The sequence below is a fragment of the Pagrus pagrus genome (genome assembly GCF_965226575.1).
Source record: "Pagrus pagrus genome assembly, chromosome: 23".
Classification (NCBI taxonomy): domain Eukaryota; kingdom Metazoa; phylum Chordata; class Actinopteri; order Spariformes; family Sparidae; genus Pagrus; species Pagrus pagrus.
In genome coordinates, this window is record NC_140205.1 from 9,434,280 (window position 1) to 9,452,770 (window position 18,491).

General features: G+C 40.1%; 1 protein-coding gene across 7 annotated transcripts in view; it reads right to left on the reverse strand.

Moving 5' to 3' along the window:
• The window catches only part of col7a1l (collagen type VII alpha 1-like), a 60,138-nt gene that overhangs the window by 21,419 nt on the left and 20,228 nt on the right, over positions 1-18,491 (reverse strand). For all 7 annotated transcript variants that reach the window (XM_084346269.1, XM_084346272.1, XM_084346271.1 and 4 more), the window contains exons 8-52: positions 18,076-18,205; positions 17,846-17,962; positions 17,560-17,715; positions 17,117-17,233; positions 16,395-16,541; positions 16,167-16,286; positions 15,542-15,700; positions 15,131-15,244; positions 14,783-14,932; positions 14,204-14,341; positions 13,823-13,969; positions 13,271-13,390; positions 12,607-12,753; positions 11,446-11,700; positions 11,206-11,345; positions 10,618-10,741; positions 10,101-10,244; positions 9,808-9,995; positions 9,249-9,329; positions 8,987-9,004; positions 8,863-8,889; positions 8,644-8,709; positions 7,392-7,472; positions 7,253-7,279; positions 6,967-7,011; positions 6,770-6,844; positions 6,593-6,688; positions 6,058-6,084; positions 5,872-5,925; positions 5,611-5,682; positions 5,444-5,503; positions 5,256-5,291; positions 5,103-5,147; positions 4,879-4,914; positions 4,644-4,688; positions 3,798-3,869; positions 3,571-3,603; positions 2,615-2,686; positions 2,452-2,511; positions 2,326-2,361; positions 1,478-1,558; positions 1,136-1,171; positions 963-1,007; positions 405-476; positions 246-281 (exon numbers count right to left, since the gene is read on the reverse strand). In XM_084346269.1, coding sequence (XP_084202395.1) covers positions 246-281; positions 405-476; positions 963-1,007; positions 1,136-1,171; positions 1,478-1,558; positions 2,326-2,361; positions 2,452-2,511; positions 2,615-2,686; positions 3,571-3,603; positions 3,798-3,869; positions 4,644-4,688; positions 4,879-4,914; positions 5,103-5,147; positions 5,256-5,291; positions 5,444-5,503; positions 5,611-5,682; positions 5,872-5,925; positions 6,058-6,084; positions 6,593-6,688; positions 6,770-6,844; positions 6,967-7,011; positions 7,253-7,279; positions 7,392-7,472; positions 8,644-8,709; positions 8,863-8,889; positions 8,987-9,004; positions 9,249-9,329; positions 9,808-9,995; positions 10,101-10,244; positions 10,618-10,741; positions 11,206-11,345; positions 11,446-11,700; positions 12,607-12,753; positions 13,271-13,390; positions 13,823-13,969; positions 14,204-14,341; positions 14,783-14,932; positions 15,131-15,244; positions 15,542-15,700; positions 16,167-16,286; positions 16,395-16,541; positions 17,117-17,233; positions 17,560-17,715; positions 17,846-17,962; positions 18,076-18,205 — 4,047 coding nt within the window. The remainder of the gene's footprint in view (positions 1-245; positions 282-404; positions 477-962; positions 1,008-1,135; positions 1,172-1,477; positions 1,559-2,325; positions 2,362-2,451; positions 2,512-2,614; positions 2,687-3,570; positions 3,604-3,797; positions 3,870-4,643; positions 4,689-4,878; positions 4,915-5,102; positions 5,148-5,255; positions 5,292-5,443; positions 5,504-5,610; positions 5,683-5,871; positions 5,926-6,057; positions 6,085-6,592; positions 6,689-6,769; positions 6,845-6,966; positions 7,012-7,252; positions 7,280-7,391; positions 7,473-8,643; positions 8,710-8,862; positions 8,890-8,986; positions 9,005-9,248; positions 9,330-9,807; positions 9,996-10,100; positions 10,245-10,617; positions 10,742-11,205; positions 11,346-11,445; positions 11,701-12,606; positions 12,754-13,270; positions 13,391-13,822; positions 13,970-14,203; positions 14,342-14,782; positions 14,933-15,130; positions 15,245-15,541; positions 15,701-16,166; positions 16,287-16,394; positions 16,542-17,116; positions 17,234-17,559; positions 17,716-17,845; positions 17,963-18,075; positions 18,206-18,491) is intronic.

Here is an 18,491-nt window from a genome sequence, read left to right on the forward strand (position 1 = left end):
AAACACAATCCATATCTGCAGCCCAAAGGAAACACAGTAGGTGCAATGAAGTGTGGCACACACAAAAAGCCAAACTTAATTAATGAACCTATCAAAATAGAAATCATGACGTCACAGGACGATAGCAGTTTATGATAATACGACACGGTGAGTGGCACAGAAGAATGACCTGAAAGTGTCAACCAGGAGAAACAACAAACTTGCTCATCAATGAGAGAGAGAGATGGTGGCGAATACAAACATACCGCATCGCCTTTGTCTCCTTTCTTTCCATCAGTGCCCTTCAAAAAAAGAAAATCACATGTTGCAGTTTAAGCTCAATTATTACCTTCACTATCCAAAATAAAAGTCTACTTCTTTCAGTGTGTTAAGTGTAGTCTTTTAATGATATTCAAAAAACGTACTAGTGGGCCAGGCTTCCCAGGATCTCCTTTGTCTCCCGGATCCCCTGGTCGCCCTGGTAATCCAAGTGGACCCTGATCAATATTTGGATTGAAATTAAAAAGGAATTAAAAAGCGATATCGTCTTGCACTGCTGGCTAGATCCACAATCTCACAGATTAAACGTGCAAAATAAATTGCTGCTGAGAGAACATGCTTTGCTCAGTGTGAGTGCTGGCGGACAGTGGAGCTTGTAGATTTTTTTGTAATTAAAGACAAAGTGATACCCTTCAGCACAAGAGTCCTTAAATTGGAGATTGGAAATGAAGATAACTACATAAACTAAGCAAACCGAACTGCTGATTGTTTCTACAAATTGGATGATGAGCAGAAAAGTCAATAGTCCTTTAGTCAAAATTGAAATCATCGTACACAGTCACAAACTAACTTACAAACGTTTTTTGATTTGTCTTTGCTGTTGTGTTTGGGGGTATTTTCTGCAAGTTTTTATGCATACTATATACATATTTTATTATTGATTATATATCTATCTTTATTCTTGGAAAACACTAAATAAATACCCTAATTCCTCTGTCACCAGGCTCTCCATGGGGTCCTTGTTCACCCTGTGAAAGACAAAACAACGTTATAACTCAAAGTTAGTGCATGACTGTATTGATTATAAATCATCGTTGGACTAGCTAACCTCCTAAACAACATCACTGACCAACAAAAACAAACATGCTGACTGTACCTTATTTCCTTGGTCTCCTTTAGTTCCAGGTGCTCCCTACACAGAAAGTCTACAGTCACTCTCAATATTACAATGACAATACTGTGCAAATACACAGTAAATATCTGAGATAAAGGGATAAAGTCAACTTATTTTCCAGAGCTCCAGTTAAAATGTCTTTATATCTGTACACACATGCACATTTATGATATTCTACTTCTGTTTTATGTTTGAATTTAGCTTGAGCTTTGTCCTGATGAACATTTTCTAAATAAACTCAAAAGAAAAATGCATCTGAATTGTGCTGAATTGTAAGACCAACTTGTATCATTGCTGTCAGTCAGTCACTCAGGATTTACTTACATCTTTACCTCTTAATCCTGGATCTCCAGGATTGCCGGGTAACCCAAGACCCCCTTTGTCACCTTTAGAGCCATCCTGCCCCTGGACAAACACATACAGTAACTTCTGTTTTAGTAAGTTTGAGTGGAAACTTCCAGTAGACTTTTACCAAAGTACACATAATCCTTTATATAATAAAAGTGACATTAAATGTTGCATATTATGCTCACTTTCAGGTACATATATTTATTTTAGGTGTATATTTTAGCTTTAGCTCCTGTCTCTTTAAGGCCTCCCTCCTGAAAAGCCCAGTCTGCTCTGATTGGGCAGCTCTCACAGGACTGAGCAGGCACCTCCCACAGTGTGTCCTTATGAGCTCTGCTGGTGTTTTCGCAACCATGGTCGTGCTGGGGTGGTTTGAGCAATTTGTTACTTTCACAGTATTTATATAGCACTAAATCCTGCTGTATAATGACACAAGGCATGTAAATCTTACTTTCTACAATACTGGACATTTAAAACATTTTTTAGGCACTTGTTGGAGGCAGCATTAGCTGTGCAAATGTGTTAGCCATGAGTGGGCTCCAGTATTTACATATTAGGAAGACACTGAGCAACAATATGCCATCTTACAAATGTAAATCTAATGTTTAAGCTTTGGTTTGGCCTCCACCAACCACTGAGAAACATATCTAGCTTCTAAATACGAGTTAATTGCTAACTTGCCTGCTGTTCAGTGCTGAGCAGGTAGCTTGCAGTAGGTTTAGAGAGCTTTTTTGTTTAAAACAGCTGCCTGCTTTGACTCGAAAAAAGTTAATATAAAATATTGATTACAGCATCTTTAAGCAAAACAGTCATTTTTCACTTACTTTTGGTCCTGGTTTTCCAGACAAACCCACATTTCCCTGTGAATGATAAAAAGGATAAAACATCATTGATAAATAAATTAAATGTTATATCAGACAACAAGTTTTCAGTGTTAAATGGTGCCTCACCCGCTCGCCATTTTCACCCTTTGGTCCCCGCTGACCTGGAATCCCAAAACCAGGACTGCCCTGCACACATCAAAACAAACCATATTCAGTTATTCTACACCGACAGATATTCACTCTGAAATTACAAATGCAAGCATGATGTAGAGTATTTCTCATTATTAACCTTATCTCCTTTGTCTCCTTGTTCCCCCTTTATTCCCTGGGGTCCTGTAGGGCCGACTGGACCAACGTCCCCCTGACAGACACGAAACATTTAGTTACATGTGCACATAAATCAATCGACGTGATTTCGATCACTGGGCCCAATTATCCCAAAAGTTCAAAAACAAAACTCTTCACTTTAAATGGTACCCTGTGGACTGAGATTAAAGAGGTCCCGTTCAATGGTGCGCTTGGTCCCGCTGCTAAAAGCTAATGAGAGAAAATCTTAATTGTGTTTGAAAAGCGGACCCAAGGGACTGAGTCTGAGTTTGCAAGAATACCCCAAACAATTAATTAACTATGTCTCGACAGAATAAAACATTAAGAAAATCACTTCCCTCTGGCTGGCTGACTTACTTTAAACCAGTTAAGGTAAATAAAGGCAAACAGCGTAGAGTTTAAGTCTTTAGACTAATTGGGAAAACCTAACCAGGGCAGGGAGTAGCACTTTCCTCCTTTTAAACAACTTCTAAAACTCAAAATCTGTAGTCAAGCAGCTCAGTGGTGAAGACCATGGCAGACTTAAGTTTTAATTATATAAATATTTCTTGTAGGCGCAGCTTTTCTGGAGGCATGAGCAATCTTTTTGGCTGGAACAGACGTCACTTGAGGGGTTTAATTATATATTTTGAATTCTCATTCTTAATGGCCAGGTTGCACAGAGCCCTGCAGGAATCAGCCAAGCAATTTTAGGAACACAAAGAGCTAAACGCAATTGAGAATAGTCAAGTGAAACGACTTGTAATGAGTTTTAAATGTAGTTAGCGCCTACATTACATCTGACAAATTGTTACAGACCTGGGATTTGTTTTTATGACAGTGGTGTTGCACTCAGAAACTGTGGGGGGCGCCAAATCACACAAAAATGCCAATTTCTACATAATGTATCTTTAAAAAAAGCAGAATTTGGTCACTTACCCTTGCACCCTTTTTTCCAGTTGGGCCAATTATCTGTTGTGATGAGAAAAAGAAGACTTACATCTCATGTCTTTATTGACTTTGAACATAGTAGATCACTTTTTCAAAATGGGTTGGTTGCATTTAATTGTGTATGTGAGCTTTTCAATCGCTATGCAAGAAAAAAGCTCATTAAGAAAAAAAGAGAGGTTTTATCTCAACATTTTAAATAATAAATAAATTCTTACACCCTTGGCAGGATCTCCGGGAGCTCCTCTCTGACCTTCATCTCCTTTTAACCCTAAAGGCCCCGTCAGTCCCTGGAGAAATCAAGACAAATGAAATGTTCTGTTATGATTGATCATTGCCTCCAAGTCTCTCTGCCAAAAGCGGTTTATATTTCTATTGTGTTATTTCCCAACTTACTTTCCGCTGTCATGAATTCTTAAACACTATAAACAATATCTAACAGTTGTTTTATTAGCTGTTATGTTCAGAACTAAACTTTCTGAATTGAAGAATGCAAACTGCATTACAAAAGACAGGAAGATGGTCCTCATGACAGCATTTTTTGTGATAGTCTCCTCCAAAGCACTGTGCTGCCTCAAATTAAAAACCAGTGATGCAGGACAAAATGGTCCGTTTGCAAAAGATATCCACTGAGGTTTGACAATTTGGCTCATGATTGTATGTAATCAGAACAATCTGTGATAGAGCCTAATCTTGAGAACCCAGAACAAAAATGGCTTCCTCGTTTACTCGTTTATCAATCTAAATGTCTGTTTGGAGACATTAGAAAACACTTTCCAGCAAGTTTTCAGAGTTGGCCCCAATAGATATATTGCCTCAGGTTTCCATTGTAATCAAAAATGAATTAGAAAGTGGATTTTAATATGCTCAGGTGAGTAAGTAGAAGCAATTACGATTATGTTGGTTTAGTGGGAAGATATGTTCAAGTATGCTGGAAGTATGCAAATATATGTGAAGGAATACTTTGTGTCAGCACTGTGAAATGTCAACCTGAAGTAGCTAAAATGTGCATGATGTGTATGGTCAACTTAGGGAACATCCTATAAAATGTAATCCTCACTCACTGACGGTCCTTGTGGTCCTATCGGCCCTGTCTCTCCTTGTTCTCCCTAAAAAAGGCAAAAAATGTGTTTGTTTATTCAACACTTAAAACATCCATATGCATGCACACAGTCACATACACACACCTTTACTCTGGTGTGACTCCTGGCTGAATTGAATTAGTGAAAGAATCAATTTAAGAGCAAATATTTATAGCCAAACGAAGAGAGAGTGGACATGTATGTGGGATGAACTCACCTTGTCTCCTTGCTCCCCTTTGAGTCCTTTCTTTCCCTGCAGATAAAAATAAACCACTGGCTCTGAATCCTTTCATCACTGATTCTAACACAATATTCATCCTTAGTTAAAAAGGTTTGGTTTTATCTTATCCAACTAAGACAGGAGTAATTCATACACGTTCAAGGGTAAAACATGCAGGAAATCAATATGAGCGATTGAACGGGAGATGATGAAGTGCGCACCCGAGGTCCGATGATTCCTTGGATGCCCTGCTCTCCAACACCACCCTCAAAAAAGATAAATTACACGGCAAACGTTATTCTACAAGCAGGATTTTAACTATAAAATTTTAAAGAGACTATTGCAAGATCAAAGGTGTTTTTCATGTTTCTTACCTTTGGGCCAATTGGTCCTGTGAAGCCAATATTTCCCTGCAAAACGAGAGTTCAAACACTGAAACAAAACTTGGATTTTGACTTTGTTGTATCAGAACTATGATTAAACTTTACGTTCCACTCCAAATTGAATGATAATATTCTATATTTATAGATTATTTTTCCTTAACTTCATTTTGATACCATACCTTCTCTCCTGGCTCTCCACGAGGACCTTGAATACCTTGTATGCCAATTCCTTCTTCACCCTGCAGAGAATGAATATCAATCAGGCCTTATAAGTCTTATATTCATATATTTTTCATAGACTGGCAAAGTGCAGAAGTTATAATATCTTGATTTATAGCGCTTTTACCTTGTCTCCTTTCTGACCTGGTAAACCTGGAATGCCATCAATGCCAATGGGACCGGGCAAACCTGCAATACCCTACAGTTGTTTGCATACGCGTGCATGTATATCAGAGTTTGTGTGTGAGAGACAGCAGAAAAAAAGAAGAGAAAAAAAAAACACTTATTATGCAAATTATTTTTTCAGAAGGCACCTCAGAATAATCTCTTCATTTGTGTTGTGCAATGTCTTTTGCCACTTTTATAATTTTATCAACTGCGTGCTTACATCTCTTCCTGACTCTCCTTTGTCTCCTTTCACACCCGGCTTCCCACGTAAACCCTTTCAAACATAATGAAAGCATTATCAGATAAAAATAGGCTTAATATGCGAGTAGACAAGATTTATGATGCGTGACATTTATGCATTTCCAAAAAGACTAATAAAGGAATGCAAAACAGCCTTCATTCTTACTTTTTCTCCAGGTTCCCCAGGATCTCCCTACAAAGTGCAATCAAAACACATTTAATAATTGTGACACTTCACATGTGTCTGTAGGTTGATCTGACATGACATGATATAATATGATGCCATGATACCTGTACCATTAAAAAACAATACAGGGGTTCAGGCCCAAAAATGTCTGCATTACGTTAAACACAACCAGGGTTCCCTCACCTTGTTAAACATTGAATTCAAGGACTTTTCAAGGCTTTTCCAGGCCCAATTTCCAATTGAGATGTGGATCGAGGCTAAACATTTTTACAATGAGAATTTTTATAATGAGAACTAGCAGGTTAAGTAAAAAAATAATATCAAAAGAACTGTAATTTCCATTGTTGCACAAAATACATATATTCAAGCACTTTCAATGAGCCTTGTCTTCTAACGTCTATTCAAAAAAAAAAATCAAGGCATTGATTTTTCCCGGCATATCCACAAACTTTCAAACATATCATAAACAGTGAGACATCATTATGCTGTGACAGTGTTCACTGATCCATGTTACCTTGAGAGATATTCCTGGTGACCCTGTTGGTCCTGGTTGGCCAGGTATGCCCGGAGATCCATTGACACCCGGTACACCAGGAGGTCCTTGGGGACCCTGTAACATGCAGTAAGTTATATTTAAGTTGTCCTGAAGTTCACTTTTGAAAAACTACAAAACATTTTTTTGAAGACTCACTGAAGATCCTGGCTCTCCTTTTCGTCCCGGAACGTAATTTGCATCCGCGCCAGCTATTACATATCCAGGCTCTCCCTATGCGGGAAGATCGAGAAAATAATCTTTACCAAAAGCAAATAAATCCAGTAGAAACTGTGTCATGAGCTCAAGAAACCAGAGAAAGCAATCAGTCTATATTAAATGCATGTTTGACTTACTCTCTCTCCTCTCTGTCCCTTTGGACCAGTGAGTCCAGGTAGACCCTGGTATAGAAAGAAACATGAAGAGAGATTATTTCATATTTCATTCAGTCAATTGTTTGCATTAATGTATGACTTCGGTGTCCAAACTAATGTGTTTAAAAGCTCCAAAAGATCCAGAACTTTTTGTATCTATAAGTTATTTAGACCCAGAGAGGCCCAGGTTTAAAAGTGGTAGCAGCAGCAAAGGTGTGAGACAGGACATCACATTTATATGATCTGAGTTTTAGCCAGCTTGCCTTACCATATCACCTGAAGTGCCTGGAGGGCCCTAAAAACAAACAAACAAACAAGCAAACAAATATGATTTTCAGAGTCAGACGTGAATGAAATAAACTTAAACCAAGTCAGTGTAAGGTCTTGTGTTTTCTCAATTTAGTTACCCGTTGGCCGGCAGAACCTGGGGGTCCAGTTCTCCCTGGTCGTCCCGGCAACCCTGGCACACCATCTGTTCCAGGAGGCCCCTGCCGTATTAAAAACATTAGGGTCTGTGCTGGAAAATGAAATAATAGACATACACAGCAAAGCCGCACTCACCTAGACAGTCGTGGCAGGGTTATGAGATTGGAAAGAGTACAAATGAAAAAGTAATTACAAAAATAATTTGATACACTGGATCTATGAGGACAGAGCAGTTGTGTTAGCATTTACTGTAACTGAGTCAAGGAAAGATGAAAAGTAAACAAACTGTGGATCAATTTAACCAGTCTGTACGGATTTCAAACTGATGAGTCATGTTCACAAACACAGCACAGTTTTTGTAGAAACATCTGCTCACCTGTGAATTTGTCAATATTCAACACAGGCTGGAGACGTGTTTAAAGATGATGAAGATGCTGTAGTCTTCACTTTATATATAATTTCCGCTTTACATAAAGTTTGTGTCTTTATGGTTCCAATCTGTCATCTTTTTGTTTTATTGCAACATCTGTTACTACGACAGCTGGCAACTTTTAGCTGTCATGTCATGAGCTGTGGCATTTAATACATAAATAGACGGCTCGCACACTGCAGGGCTCCAATATCCGATTATTTAATGCGCCAAGGTAGTGATGTTTCGAGCAACACCCATATCAGACTCACTTGATTAGCAGGGCCAATTTCTGCGTATTTAACAGGGTTATTTTAAATAGTGATTCTGATCTTTATTGTTTGAAATATTTATGTTTTATATGTTCTGGACAACACAAACCTCCTGCAAACTGTCCTCTGCACTTGCAAACAGGGAACCTTTATCAGGTTTTCTTTGGTTCTTATTTTGTCGATCCTTGATGTTCTCCTTCGCACACGTCGATCCACATATAAAGGTTTTGCCCTGTGCTGTTTGACATGTTGAAAGCTGTTTTGAACTCCACCTGTAGTTGTTCTAGTTGAAAATCAATGGACTTATTTGAAGAAATTTCATTTAATTTCGTTTCATTTTGTTTGATATACTGTGGCCTTCTATCAGCGACCGGAGTAATGCGGATGTACTGGCCAAGTCCCTCCTTGATTTGTTATTACAGCGAATGTTCATCAGTAACCCCAATAGTACAGTGCAAACTTGGGGAAGTTGTAGTAGTTACAATCCACAAAGACCCTTTCATTGATGATAGCAATATTGGTGGTGTGTATTGTGTGTATGTTGATTCTTACCTTTTCTCCTGTTTCTCCTTTAGAAGAAGTAAATGGATCATACTGTCCAGGGCTTTGCCTAAATTTCTACAAAAACAAAAAATACTGCTGGTTATTCTTAAAGTTAAATGAATAATAACGAATTTTAATTAATTATAATTAATAGTAATGAGGATTAATTGATACATGACAGAGAGAGGACAATGCATAATGCAGTGAAGAAAACTTGATTAAACATACCAGACCTCCGAGACCAAAACCATCTCCCTAAAAGGATGAGAGTGAGAACACTGACAATGAACAACACTGCATTTGCATGCATTTCTAACTCAATTTAATCTTTAACACAATTCAGTTAACTCACCTTTTCCCCTTTCTGGCCCTGGATAAACAAACAAATAACAGGATTAATTAAGTCGACTATTAATAAAGAGAAGAACCATTATTTGAGCTGCTGATTAATCCCTGTTCAAGAACAAGACTGAACAATATTATTTCTAGTGAATTGTCTTATACCCTCTCACGCATTTGGCTGCACTCTGTCTGATATGATAATGACAGTGATTATGAAAACAATGATGACAAAGGTGGCGGTGGGAGGAGGAGGAGGAAGAATTTGTACTCACCTTCGCACAATCGGAGGGGCAGGGGCCCTCAGGCTTAAGCAGCTCATCTGGGTCTCCAGTTGGGGTGTCCAACTGAGCAAACTGAACATGGACATGGAGGAAAAGGTTACTCACTGGTCACAGATATCATGGACAACTAACATTATATACAGTGGAATAAAATGGCAGAGATGGCTGTGCAATGCAGCAGCTTTAATTTCACCCCCTCCACCACTCTGATGTCAAACTAAAGTCAAGACTGCTGGATTGTCTACACAGTCTTTGTAAGACGATTAAAAAAGTGATTACATTAATATTAATGTATATTCTATGCATGCATACGCATCTCCATAGGTAGTTTGGGAGACCTCTCTTATATGGCTAACAGGTGCATTTACTTTACATGTGCACCTTGAAAAAAGACATTTGTGCCCGTTGTAAAGGATTATTTAAATTGCATTTTTTTGAATAGGACCTTTGAGTCTCTTTTCAACAAGTCTGCTTGAAATATATCTCTAATGTTCTAACAAAGAAAGAAAAAAAGAGACAGGAAATAGTTTTGCTTTGTTTTTTGTCTTGCCTCATCATTCAGTTTGAACTCAGAGAGGATTTCCTCACTGCAGATGCTTCTGATAAATTCTCTCTCTATGGAAGGGAAGTCATCAAAGGTTGGTGAGTAGAAGATATTCTTGTAGCTGGTGGGTGCTGCTATTTTATTCAGCTCCTCCATGTCTGCATTGGAAACTCCGACTGCCAGGACGCTGACACCTAGAGGGAAACAGATTGAAAATAATCCAGGTGAATCTACCAGTCATTTCAAGTCCAGTTTATCAGATATTCATAATAATAATTCATATATGAACTTTTACTGACCCAGAGCACGTGCAATTCTGGAGGGTGGCAGGACATTATCCTGGGCCCTGCCATCTGTGATGAGAACCAGAACATGGGCCACATCCTGCCTCATGCCCAGAGACTCCTGGAACAGTTCCTGCAGGACGTAGCTGATGCCTTTTCCTGAAGGTACAAAAAAGTATTAAGGGAAAAATAATTAAACTTTTGGTTTGACTCTGATAAAATGCTGGTAGACTAAAGGTACTGCAGTGATGTCGCTAATGACGTGCACCGTATAGAGGAGTGTAAGCACTGCACACCTTCAATCAAGAAGGTTTATTTTATAGCAATGTTTATAACAGATTACAGATGACTGACAAGTTGATGATGAGAAACCATTTGAGACTAATGCATACAGAAATGAAAGAGTGAAATAATACAAACAATAATATAGAATAAACTATTAAATAGATAACTAACAACCTAAACAGTGTTGTAGGAATCATCTGCCATCTGATGACAGGTGGCAAACAGAGGCGAGGAAGTGTGCACTAACCTGTTCTGGTGTTGCCCCCGACATAACGCAGTGCTCTGAGCGCCCTCAGCACAGAGTTTCTGTCTTTGAAGTCATTTAGTCGGAATTCAATTCGAGGCTCGTCGCTGTAATGAACCACGGCTATCTGAGAGAAGATTAATGGAGAGCGTACACATCATCAAAACATCATCATCTTGGCTAAATTGAATGTGATGCGGCTTTAACTTCAATTCTAAATTCATTTCATTCATTCACTCCCCACACATACTATACATATTTTTGCATGTTTATGGGCAGATGTGTCTTTCTTGGCCGCCACTGTGTATGTGGCATTGTGCCTTGTTAGTCCTGTCTGCCAATGTATGAGTCAGATTCTTCCACATTGTGTTTCTGCTAATGGCACTGGCCCGCAGAGGAGACTCACAGGAGCAGTTTGCCACCTTGCAGCAGCTATTATCATTTAAAATCACCGCAGTCTAGTCCAGTTTGTAATTTTCTGACAACGGCAAACAAATTTATGGTCAAAGAGACCAAAGTACAGCCATATCATCACAACAATAAAAGGCTAAAAAAAGATAAAAGAAAATAAAGTTTTACTGTGAGACCCACCTGTGTGGCCTGAGGACCAACGACAGGGAAGTAAGTGGCCACCCGGAATATGAAGTCTTTCATCTTCATAAAGTTGTTAGCGCCGATGCTGGAGGACTCGTCCACCAAGAACACTATGTCTGCTTTGCTCTTACCACACGCTGACAAAACACAAAAACACACAAGGCTTGAATACACATTCACAATCTAGGAACTACTCTGTCTGATCATGTAGAAACTGTACAAACATCTCTAAAGTACCTGGTCTCGGTGGAGCTGTTGTCTCTGCACTGGATGGGAGGGAGGTGACTCTTGTCTCTTTGGCTGTAGTGACACTTGGCTTACCCTGAGGCTTATTGGTGGTTATGGAGTTAGTTGGTGGCACAGCAATGGGGTGCTGGGTGGTCCTGCTGGCTTTGAGAGCGTTTGTAGCGTTGGTGATGGAGGCGGTCGTGATACGAGGGGCAACTGTAGCTGGCACAGATTTGACTGTTACCACCGGAGGATCTGGTCCCACTGAGATGCACAGAGCCAGAACATAACTGATTAAAAAAAACTAAATCTGACTCTTAAGGTCTCAAGGGGAGACAGAGTGGTTGATATCTGCTACAGTTGGGATACAGCGTATGAAAAAAGGATTGTAAGGATGTTGAACTGGAGCTGCACTTCACTCTGTGGTTTTAAAAGTTGAAGCTCAATGGATTTCAGTGCGTTGCCTCAGCATTTCTTAAATTACTTTCTTTAACTTTGTGTGTAAAGTATTTTCTTAAAGGTGTAATTTGTAGAATAGGGGGCAGCATATCACCAGAGTAACGGACAACTGCTGCTCTTTGCTAGCTAGCCTTGGCCGTAGTTGTCTACAGTTAGCTAATTAGCTCATACCTCAGTTAGCTGTGGACCCAGTGGCCGAGTGTTTGTCTGGACCAGGACTTCTGATCACCATGTGCGAAAGAAGTGTGTTTTACGATGAATTAAAAAGACACTTAAGCTCATCTTAAAAGGGAGAAACTTGAATTCAGTAGATGTATGGTTGTATTTTTCCTGTTTAGTAAGGAAAATAGAAGTAAGAGTATTTTATTTCTTGACATTTTGTGAGTTTATTTTGTATTTGAAATGAGGTTTTCCAGTTGAAATTGGGGCTATCAGACTGTCTTCTGGGTATAAAGTGGTATTACGAGACAGGATTGGCTACTGGGTTAGCATGGTGACATCAGTAGACATCTCTGCAACACAATGCATAGACATCTTTCACATAACAACAACACGGTTGCTTCTTTAAAGCCACAAAAAGCAGTGCAGTGACATTAACTCTGTAGTAAGAACAGAACAAAGAAGGGCAGTGCACATACATATATCCTGTGCAATCAATTATCATAGTGTCACATGCAGAACATTGATTTAACCATTAACGTGATGTCTTACATATTCTCTGATACACCGTGCTGATTGGGCCCTCGACTTCTCCATACAATGGTCTGATGGTAAAAATATATGTTCTTCCATACAGCAAATCCCTGATCTTATAGGAGGTGACACCAGGACGCAGGGTCTCTGTTTTAGTCTCCAACACTGAAAAAGAGAAGAGAGGTAATTGATTTAGTTTACAGGACCATTGAAATACATTTTAGTCCACAGTGATGATACAAACAGTGATTTTCAAATCAATCAAGCAATCAATGTGTCATTATACAACGATGTGTGTCACAAGTGACTACTGTGTTAACTTGCTCATATCAGGTTGTCGGTCCTGCTGAAGGAAAAGTGAGCTTGTAAAACTCATGCATGTATAATAAAACATCAATATGAGTCTTGTGAATGTTTTTTCTTAATTATCCCTCTTCCACAAAAGAGTGCTTATTCTAGACTCAAAGCACAATGCAATTACATGTGTCGTGCTACATTACATATCCTTTTCAACCCCTGAAGGACCCTGAAAAAAAAACATTAATATTAAAGTGGTTCTTGGAATTTATGCAAACAAAACAATGCCACTGTTAAATAACAGCGCCTATGACAGCACTCTATACGTACTCACTGAGTTAACTTTTGATTGGATGTTAACGTGATGCTAAATTAAGGGTGAGACCTGAGATGTGCCTCCAAGTGAGAAGATATCCAGAGGCGCCAGCAACACGTGTCCAGTTCAGAACAGCGCTGCTGTCTGTCGTGTTTAGAGCAGAAAAGCCATTCACTTTTGGAAGATCCACTGAAACAGAAGAAGACACATGAGGGATTCAAAAAAACAAAAAAAAAACAAGGGCCATGAAGTTAAAGAACAGAAAATATTCAAGATCATTATTTAAATTAAAGGCTTAATGTGTACGGACAAACATGGACACAAGGGATTCTAATATCTTAACTCTGGATGTGTGCTGATACCATTGTCCGATCTGATTCGAGGCTCTCTCTTATCCTAATTAAATCTGTATACTAGACTACGTGGAAGTCACTGAGTTGATTTTTGTGAAAGGTAACCAGGCATCGCTGGGATGCTAAGAACGTAGCCTTTGGACACATTTATACTATTAATTTGTGCTACAGTATGTGTAATTGTAATAATCTGTAAATATCTCCCTGAAACCTCTGATGAGAGCACATCTCATTCTGTTCCTCACTGTTTTGGGCAGGCAGGACTCACAGGTGCGTGCAGTGACCAGGACTGGGCTTCCCTCCCTGTTGCCCACCATGGAGGCCACCTGGATCTTATAAGCCGAGCTCTCCCGCAGGTTGCGGATGGTGAAGGTGGTGAAAGCAGCAGATACCACGTGGAACTTCTCATCACCCCCTTGAGCAGGAAATAATGAAATTCCATCATTTACAGATAATTAGAGTGTGAAACAATACTGTTGTGTATTCATTTGCAATTAAACATCTTTTGCGATGATCCACAGGAATCACCATTTATTACCAATTATGCAAAACGTGTCCACGTGTGTGCGTAAATGCATTGGTGTATGTTGGGATGTAAGCATACATGGCTGACTGTGTGTTTGTGTGTATATACAGTATAGTCCCTTACCCAGGAAGGGGATCCAGGAGATTTTGTACCCAGACGCCCCTGGTGTTTTCCTCCAGGACAGGGTGAAGGAGTTTACGCCGATGTCCAAAACCTTCACCTCCCTAACTGCCTGTATTGGCCCTGAGTCTGAGACAGCAGCTGAAAAATAACACCACACAGCCACATCATGTGGTATGATTTATGTACAACTGTGTTCTCATAAGAATCACATGAAATGCACAATCTCTTGGTGTAGCTTTATTGACACACCCCTTCCTTTGTCAGTGTAATAAACATGGCTCTTGCAGCCTGGTGTGACACACTAACGTTGACAGTGACAGTGATAAAGTGATAGCAGCTCTACTGACTTGTACTCGGTGACACATACTACAAGTGACAACGACAGGAACTGCGGTTAAAATGGGAAGACCAAAGTATAAGACATGTCAGTCAAACAGAGACACCATGAGGGTGCCGTGTCACGGGATGAGGAACTTCACTGTCCCTACCCATTTAATTACAAAGGGGTGCGCAGCTGCACAGAGCTATTTAGATCTGATAAATGGAAATAAACAGCGAGACTTAACTTCCGCTCTGTACCTGTGAGTTGAGACAAGGAGATTTCTGGTCCCTCTGAGTTGCCGTACACTGCGCAGATGGTGATTGTGTACGTGGACCGTGGGTTCAGGTCCTCGATTCGATGGAAAAGAACACTGCGGTCCAGGTAATGGGATTTAGGGCTGCTGTCACCTGCAAGCACACAGATACATTTAACAGAATATTATATACACAGCGTAGGTATTTTGAGTCATTCCCATAATTTCTATTCACTTTTCCACACATTAAGTGATTATAAAACAGGTTGACAGGTTGTTTGACAACTACACACACACAAAAGTTAGCTTGATTGACCTATTGAGCTGGAGCAAACATAGGTAAATACATCACCTGTGTTCCAGGAGAGTTTGTACTCAGTAGCTCCAACAATAGGACTCCATTCCACGTCGATGGAGGTACTAGTGTAGGATGTTACCTTGAAGTTGGACACATAGCCCAACGGAGCTGCACAAGAGGAAGATGGAACAAGAATAACCTGCATTCGCTTTTTTTTTGTCAATGAGACAAAAAAGGTGTGAAATAAGTCTGTCGCAAATCAGATTTCCACTACACGATTAACATAGCCTAAAGAAATCACAATAAGGATATTATTATGAATGAATTGGGGTGGAGTCTGTAACCATAACCTCACCAGTGTCCCATCATATTTTGACTTTGCATGATACTTTTAGAAAGAAAGAACAAGAACACAAATCGTGGTACTTCATGTGAGTGGGAGACATATTGAACACTGGTACTCACAGGTTCTGAAGGTTGCAGAGATACCAGGCCCCACCACAGATCCAAACAGCACATAGAGAGAGAGCACATACTCAGTGTCATGGGCCACATTCTTCAGCTGGTACTCTGTAGTGCTGCCGTTCAGAGCCAACTGCCTGGGACGGTCCCGACCAACAAACTCTGAGAATAACATTAAGAGCACGGTCACACATAACTCTTTCTTTCAAATGATTTATCCTCGCTGTCCTGGTATTCGTCTCTACTCTGGCGAGGCATCAGAGCCTCACTTCTCTGGAAAACAACACCCTCCTTTTCCCCCAACATTTGTATTTCATCAAAGTGAGGCCCCGTGCCACCTGTCACATCCTGCTGGCAGACTGGCAGGTTGGATGCGACCATTGTAAAAGAAGTGGCATTTCAAAAGCTCTTGTAGGAGTGAGACTGTCACCGAGAGAAAGCCTGGGAACGTACAAAAGCAAATGTCCTTTACCCAACACTTGCTGCGAAAGTACATCACTGGGCTTTGTAGCGTTTCTTAAAGATGTATAGAAATTAAAGAATGCACGAGAGTTATGAGATGTGTCTCTAGAAGAACCACATTTCATAACTTAATGAAATAGGAAGCCTGAAAGCAAGAGTAAATCACCTGGGGTGGGTCCCCAGGCCAGTCTGTAACCGGTGGCTCCTGGGACACTGTTCCATGAGATGACGGCAGCACTGGTGCTCACAGCAGACACCTTCAAAGTCTGTACTGCACTGCTTTCCACTTATACACAGAGAGAAACATAGCAAGGGCTGTTATGCATCATCAAATCTCTAATACTGTAACACTCATGGCTGTATTTTTGCTCCTCCTAACAAGTATCCTAGTTACATGTTTTGGCTTTGGTGGTGGTGATGGGTCCCTCAGTGTCTCCAAAGATGGGGTTGATGTTGATGGTATACTCAGTGCCTGCGTTGAGGCCCTGGATCATGTAGAAGTTAAAGTTGTCCCCGAGGTTTATGTTCTCTATGTGGCCATCTGAAAGACACAGGAAGGCACAGAGACACTGAACTGTTAAAGCCCATAAAATAAGCTCTGGTCTAGTTTGGAGCAGATATCATGGCATACTTTGACTCCAATATTACACCCTTTGGCTTCATTTGACAAACTAAGATTCTGTCGTGGTTTCGGTTGTCAGTTAAGATATTTCCCATTTTTCTGTGTAGAATACATCTTCTTGTTGTGTAGTGACTTTCCAATGCCTTTATCCTTTTCCCGCCTGTTTTCTGTATACACCTGTGTATAATTAGTTCAGTAGCCCAAGTGTATTTACAGTAAGTCTGTCTTTTCCCCCCTCTCTCTTTGTCGGCTCATCTGTTTTGTTCTCGGTTTCACTGTGTTTGCTCCTCATGTTTTCTGCCCTGGTTTGTACTTCATTTAGTTTTGCATTTCTCTTTAGTGTTTTTGGATTTGCCCCGGCCTGTCAGTTTTATTGCTGTCCTCTAATTTTTTTGTGGATTCAGCTTTACGTACATAAAAATAGCTTTTTGTTACGTCTTCCTGTCTGCCTTTTTTCCATCCTTTTTTCATAACCATCACCAATTTCCTCTTACCTGAGGATTCCCACGTCAGACGGTATCCTGTGGCACCCTTAACTGAGGCCCACCTCGCCTGGACGGTGTCTGTGGTGGCATTTTGGACCAGGAACTTCTCAACTTGTACAAGCTTTACTGTGGAACACAGACGTATCAGCACAAACACACACATACACACATTCACACAGAGAAATTCAATATGTAAGTGATCCATAACCCCCTCTACAAAAAAATAGTAATTACAGAAAGTAATTTAATGAAATAGAGATAAATGAGAGTCTTACTGTATGCAACAGACCTAATACTCTTTTTTCTAGAACAACATCACCCTACTGTGGATATATTATGGTACTGCATCATGGCATGTGCCTCCTTGTTTATTATCTTGTTTCGATCTTTGGCTTTTCTGTTTAGGTAAATTAATATAATTATGCTGTTTTGATCAAAGCCACTGAACTTACATGTCTTGCCCACTATTGAAACCGGCTCACTTGGTCCTTGCGGGTAAACAGCATAAATACTGATAATGTACTTCTTATCTTCTTCCAAGCTGTCGATCACATGAGAAGAAGTGTCTCCAGGAAGCAGATGCTCATAAGTGAATCCTGGTCTGTTGGCTGAAGGACAAATATTTGGGAGAATTAATGCTCATGAAAAATACATCCCAAACAACTTGTTCCTTTGATGCTTGATGCCTCAAGCTAAATCGAATAATAATAATAATTGCTTGATGTAATGTTTGCATACATCTCGGGATGAAGATCTTGAATCCGTTGATCTTCCCCAGAGGAGGCGTCCAGCCCAGGCGCAGAGAGAACAGACCCTCCTCAATAACACGGAAGTTTGACACCTGAGCCAAAGGGGCTAAAAGATAGAAACTTGTTGCTCAGTGACGTAAGATACAGCGCAATACACAATAGTTGCATTGCAAGTATTTGCGTACATATAAAGTTTATGCATTGACGTGTGACACCCACTTGTCTGGACGGTGATTGTTGCAGAATCTCCTATGCGGCTGGGGTAGATGGCATAGAGAACGAGGGAATAGTCTGTTTTAGGATTCAGCTCCGTCACCACTGTCGTGCTCACATCTGCCTTCAAATCAATCTGTCGCATACACAGAAGACAGCAGAGCAAGCTTAGTGTGTGAGCAAGAAAGAGCCAGAGAAACTGAAGTGAAGCGAAAAATAATTGATCAAAAAAAGGGTTGAAGTAGGAGCAGAGGAGAGAAATACACAGAGAAACTGCAATGGCACAGAGATACTTCTGAAATGTGTAAATATCTTGTCTTGCTACATATTCATAGCTTCACTTCCCGTACAAGTGTCTACCTCAATAACCCACAAGCACCTTTATGCTTTGTTTACACTTCTGTGCATATCCTCCTCCCCAT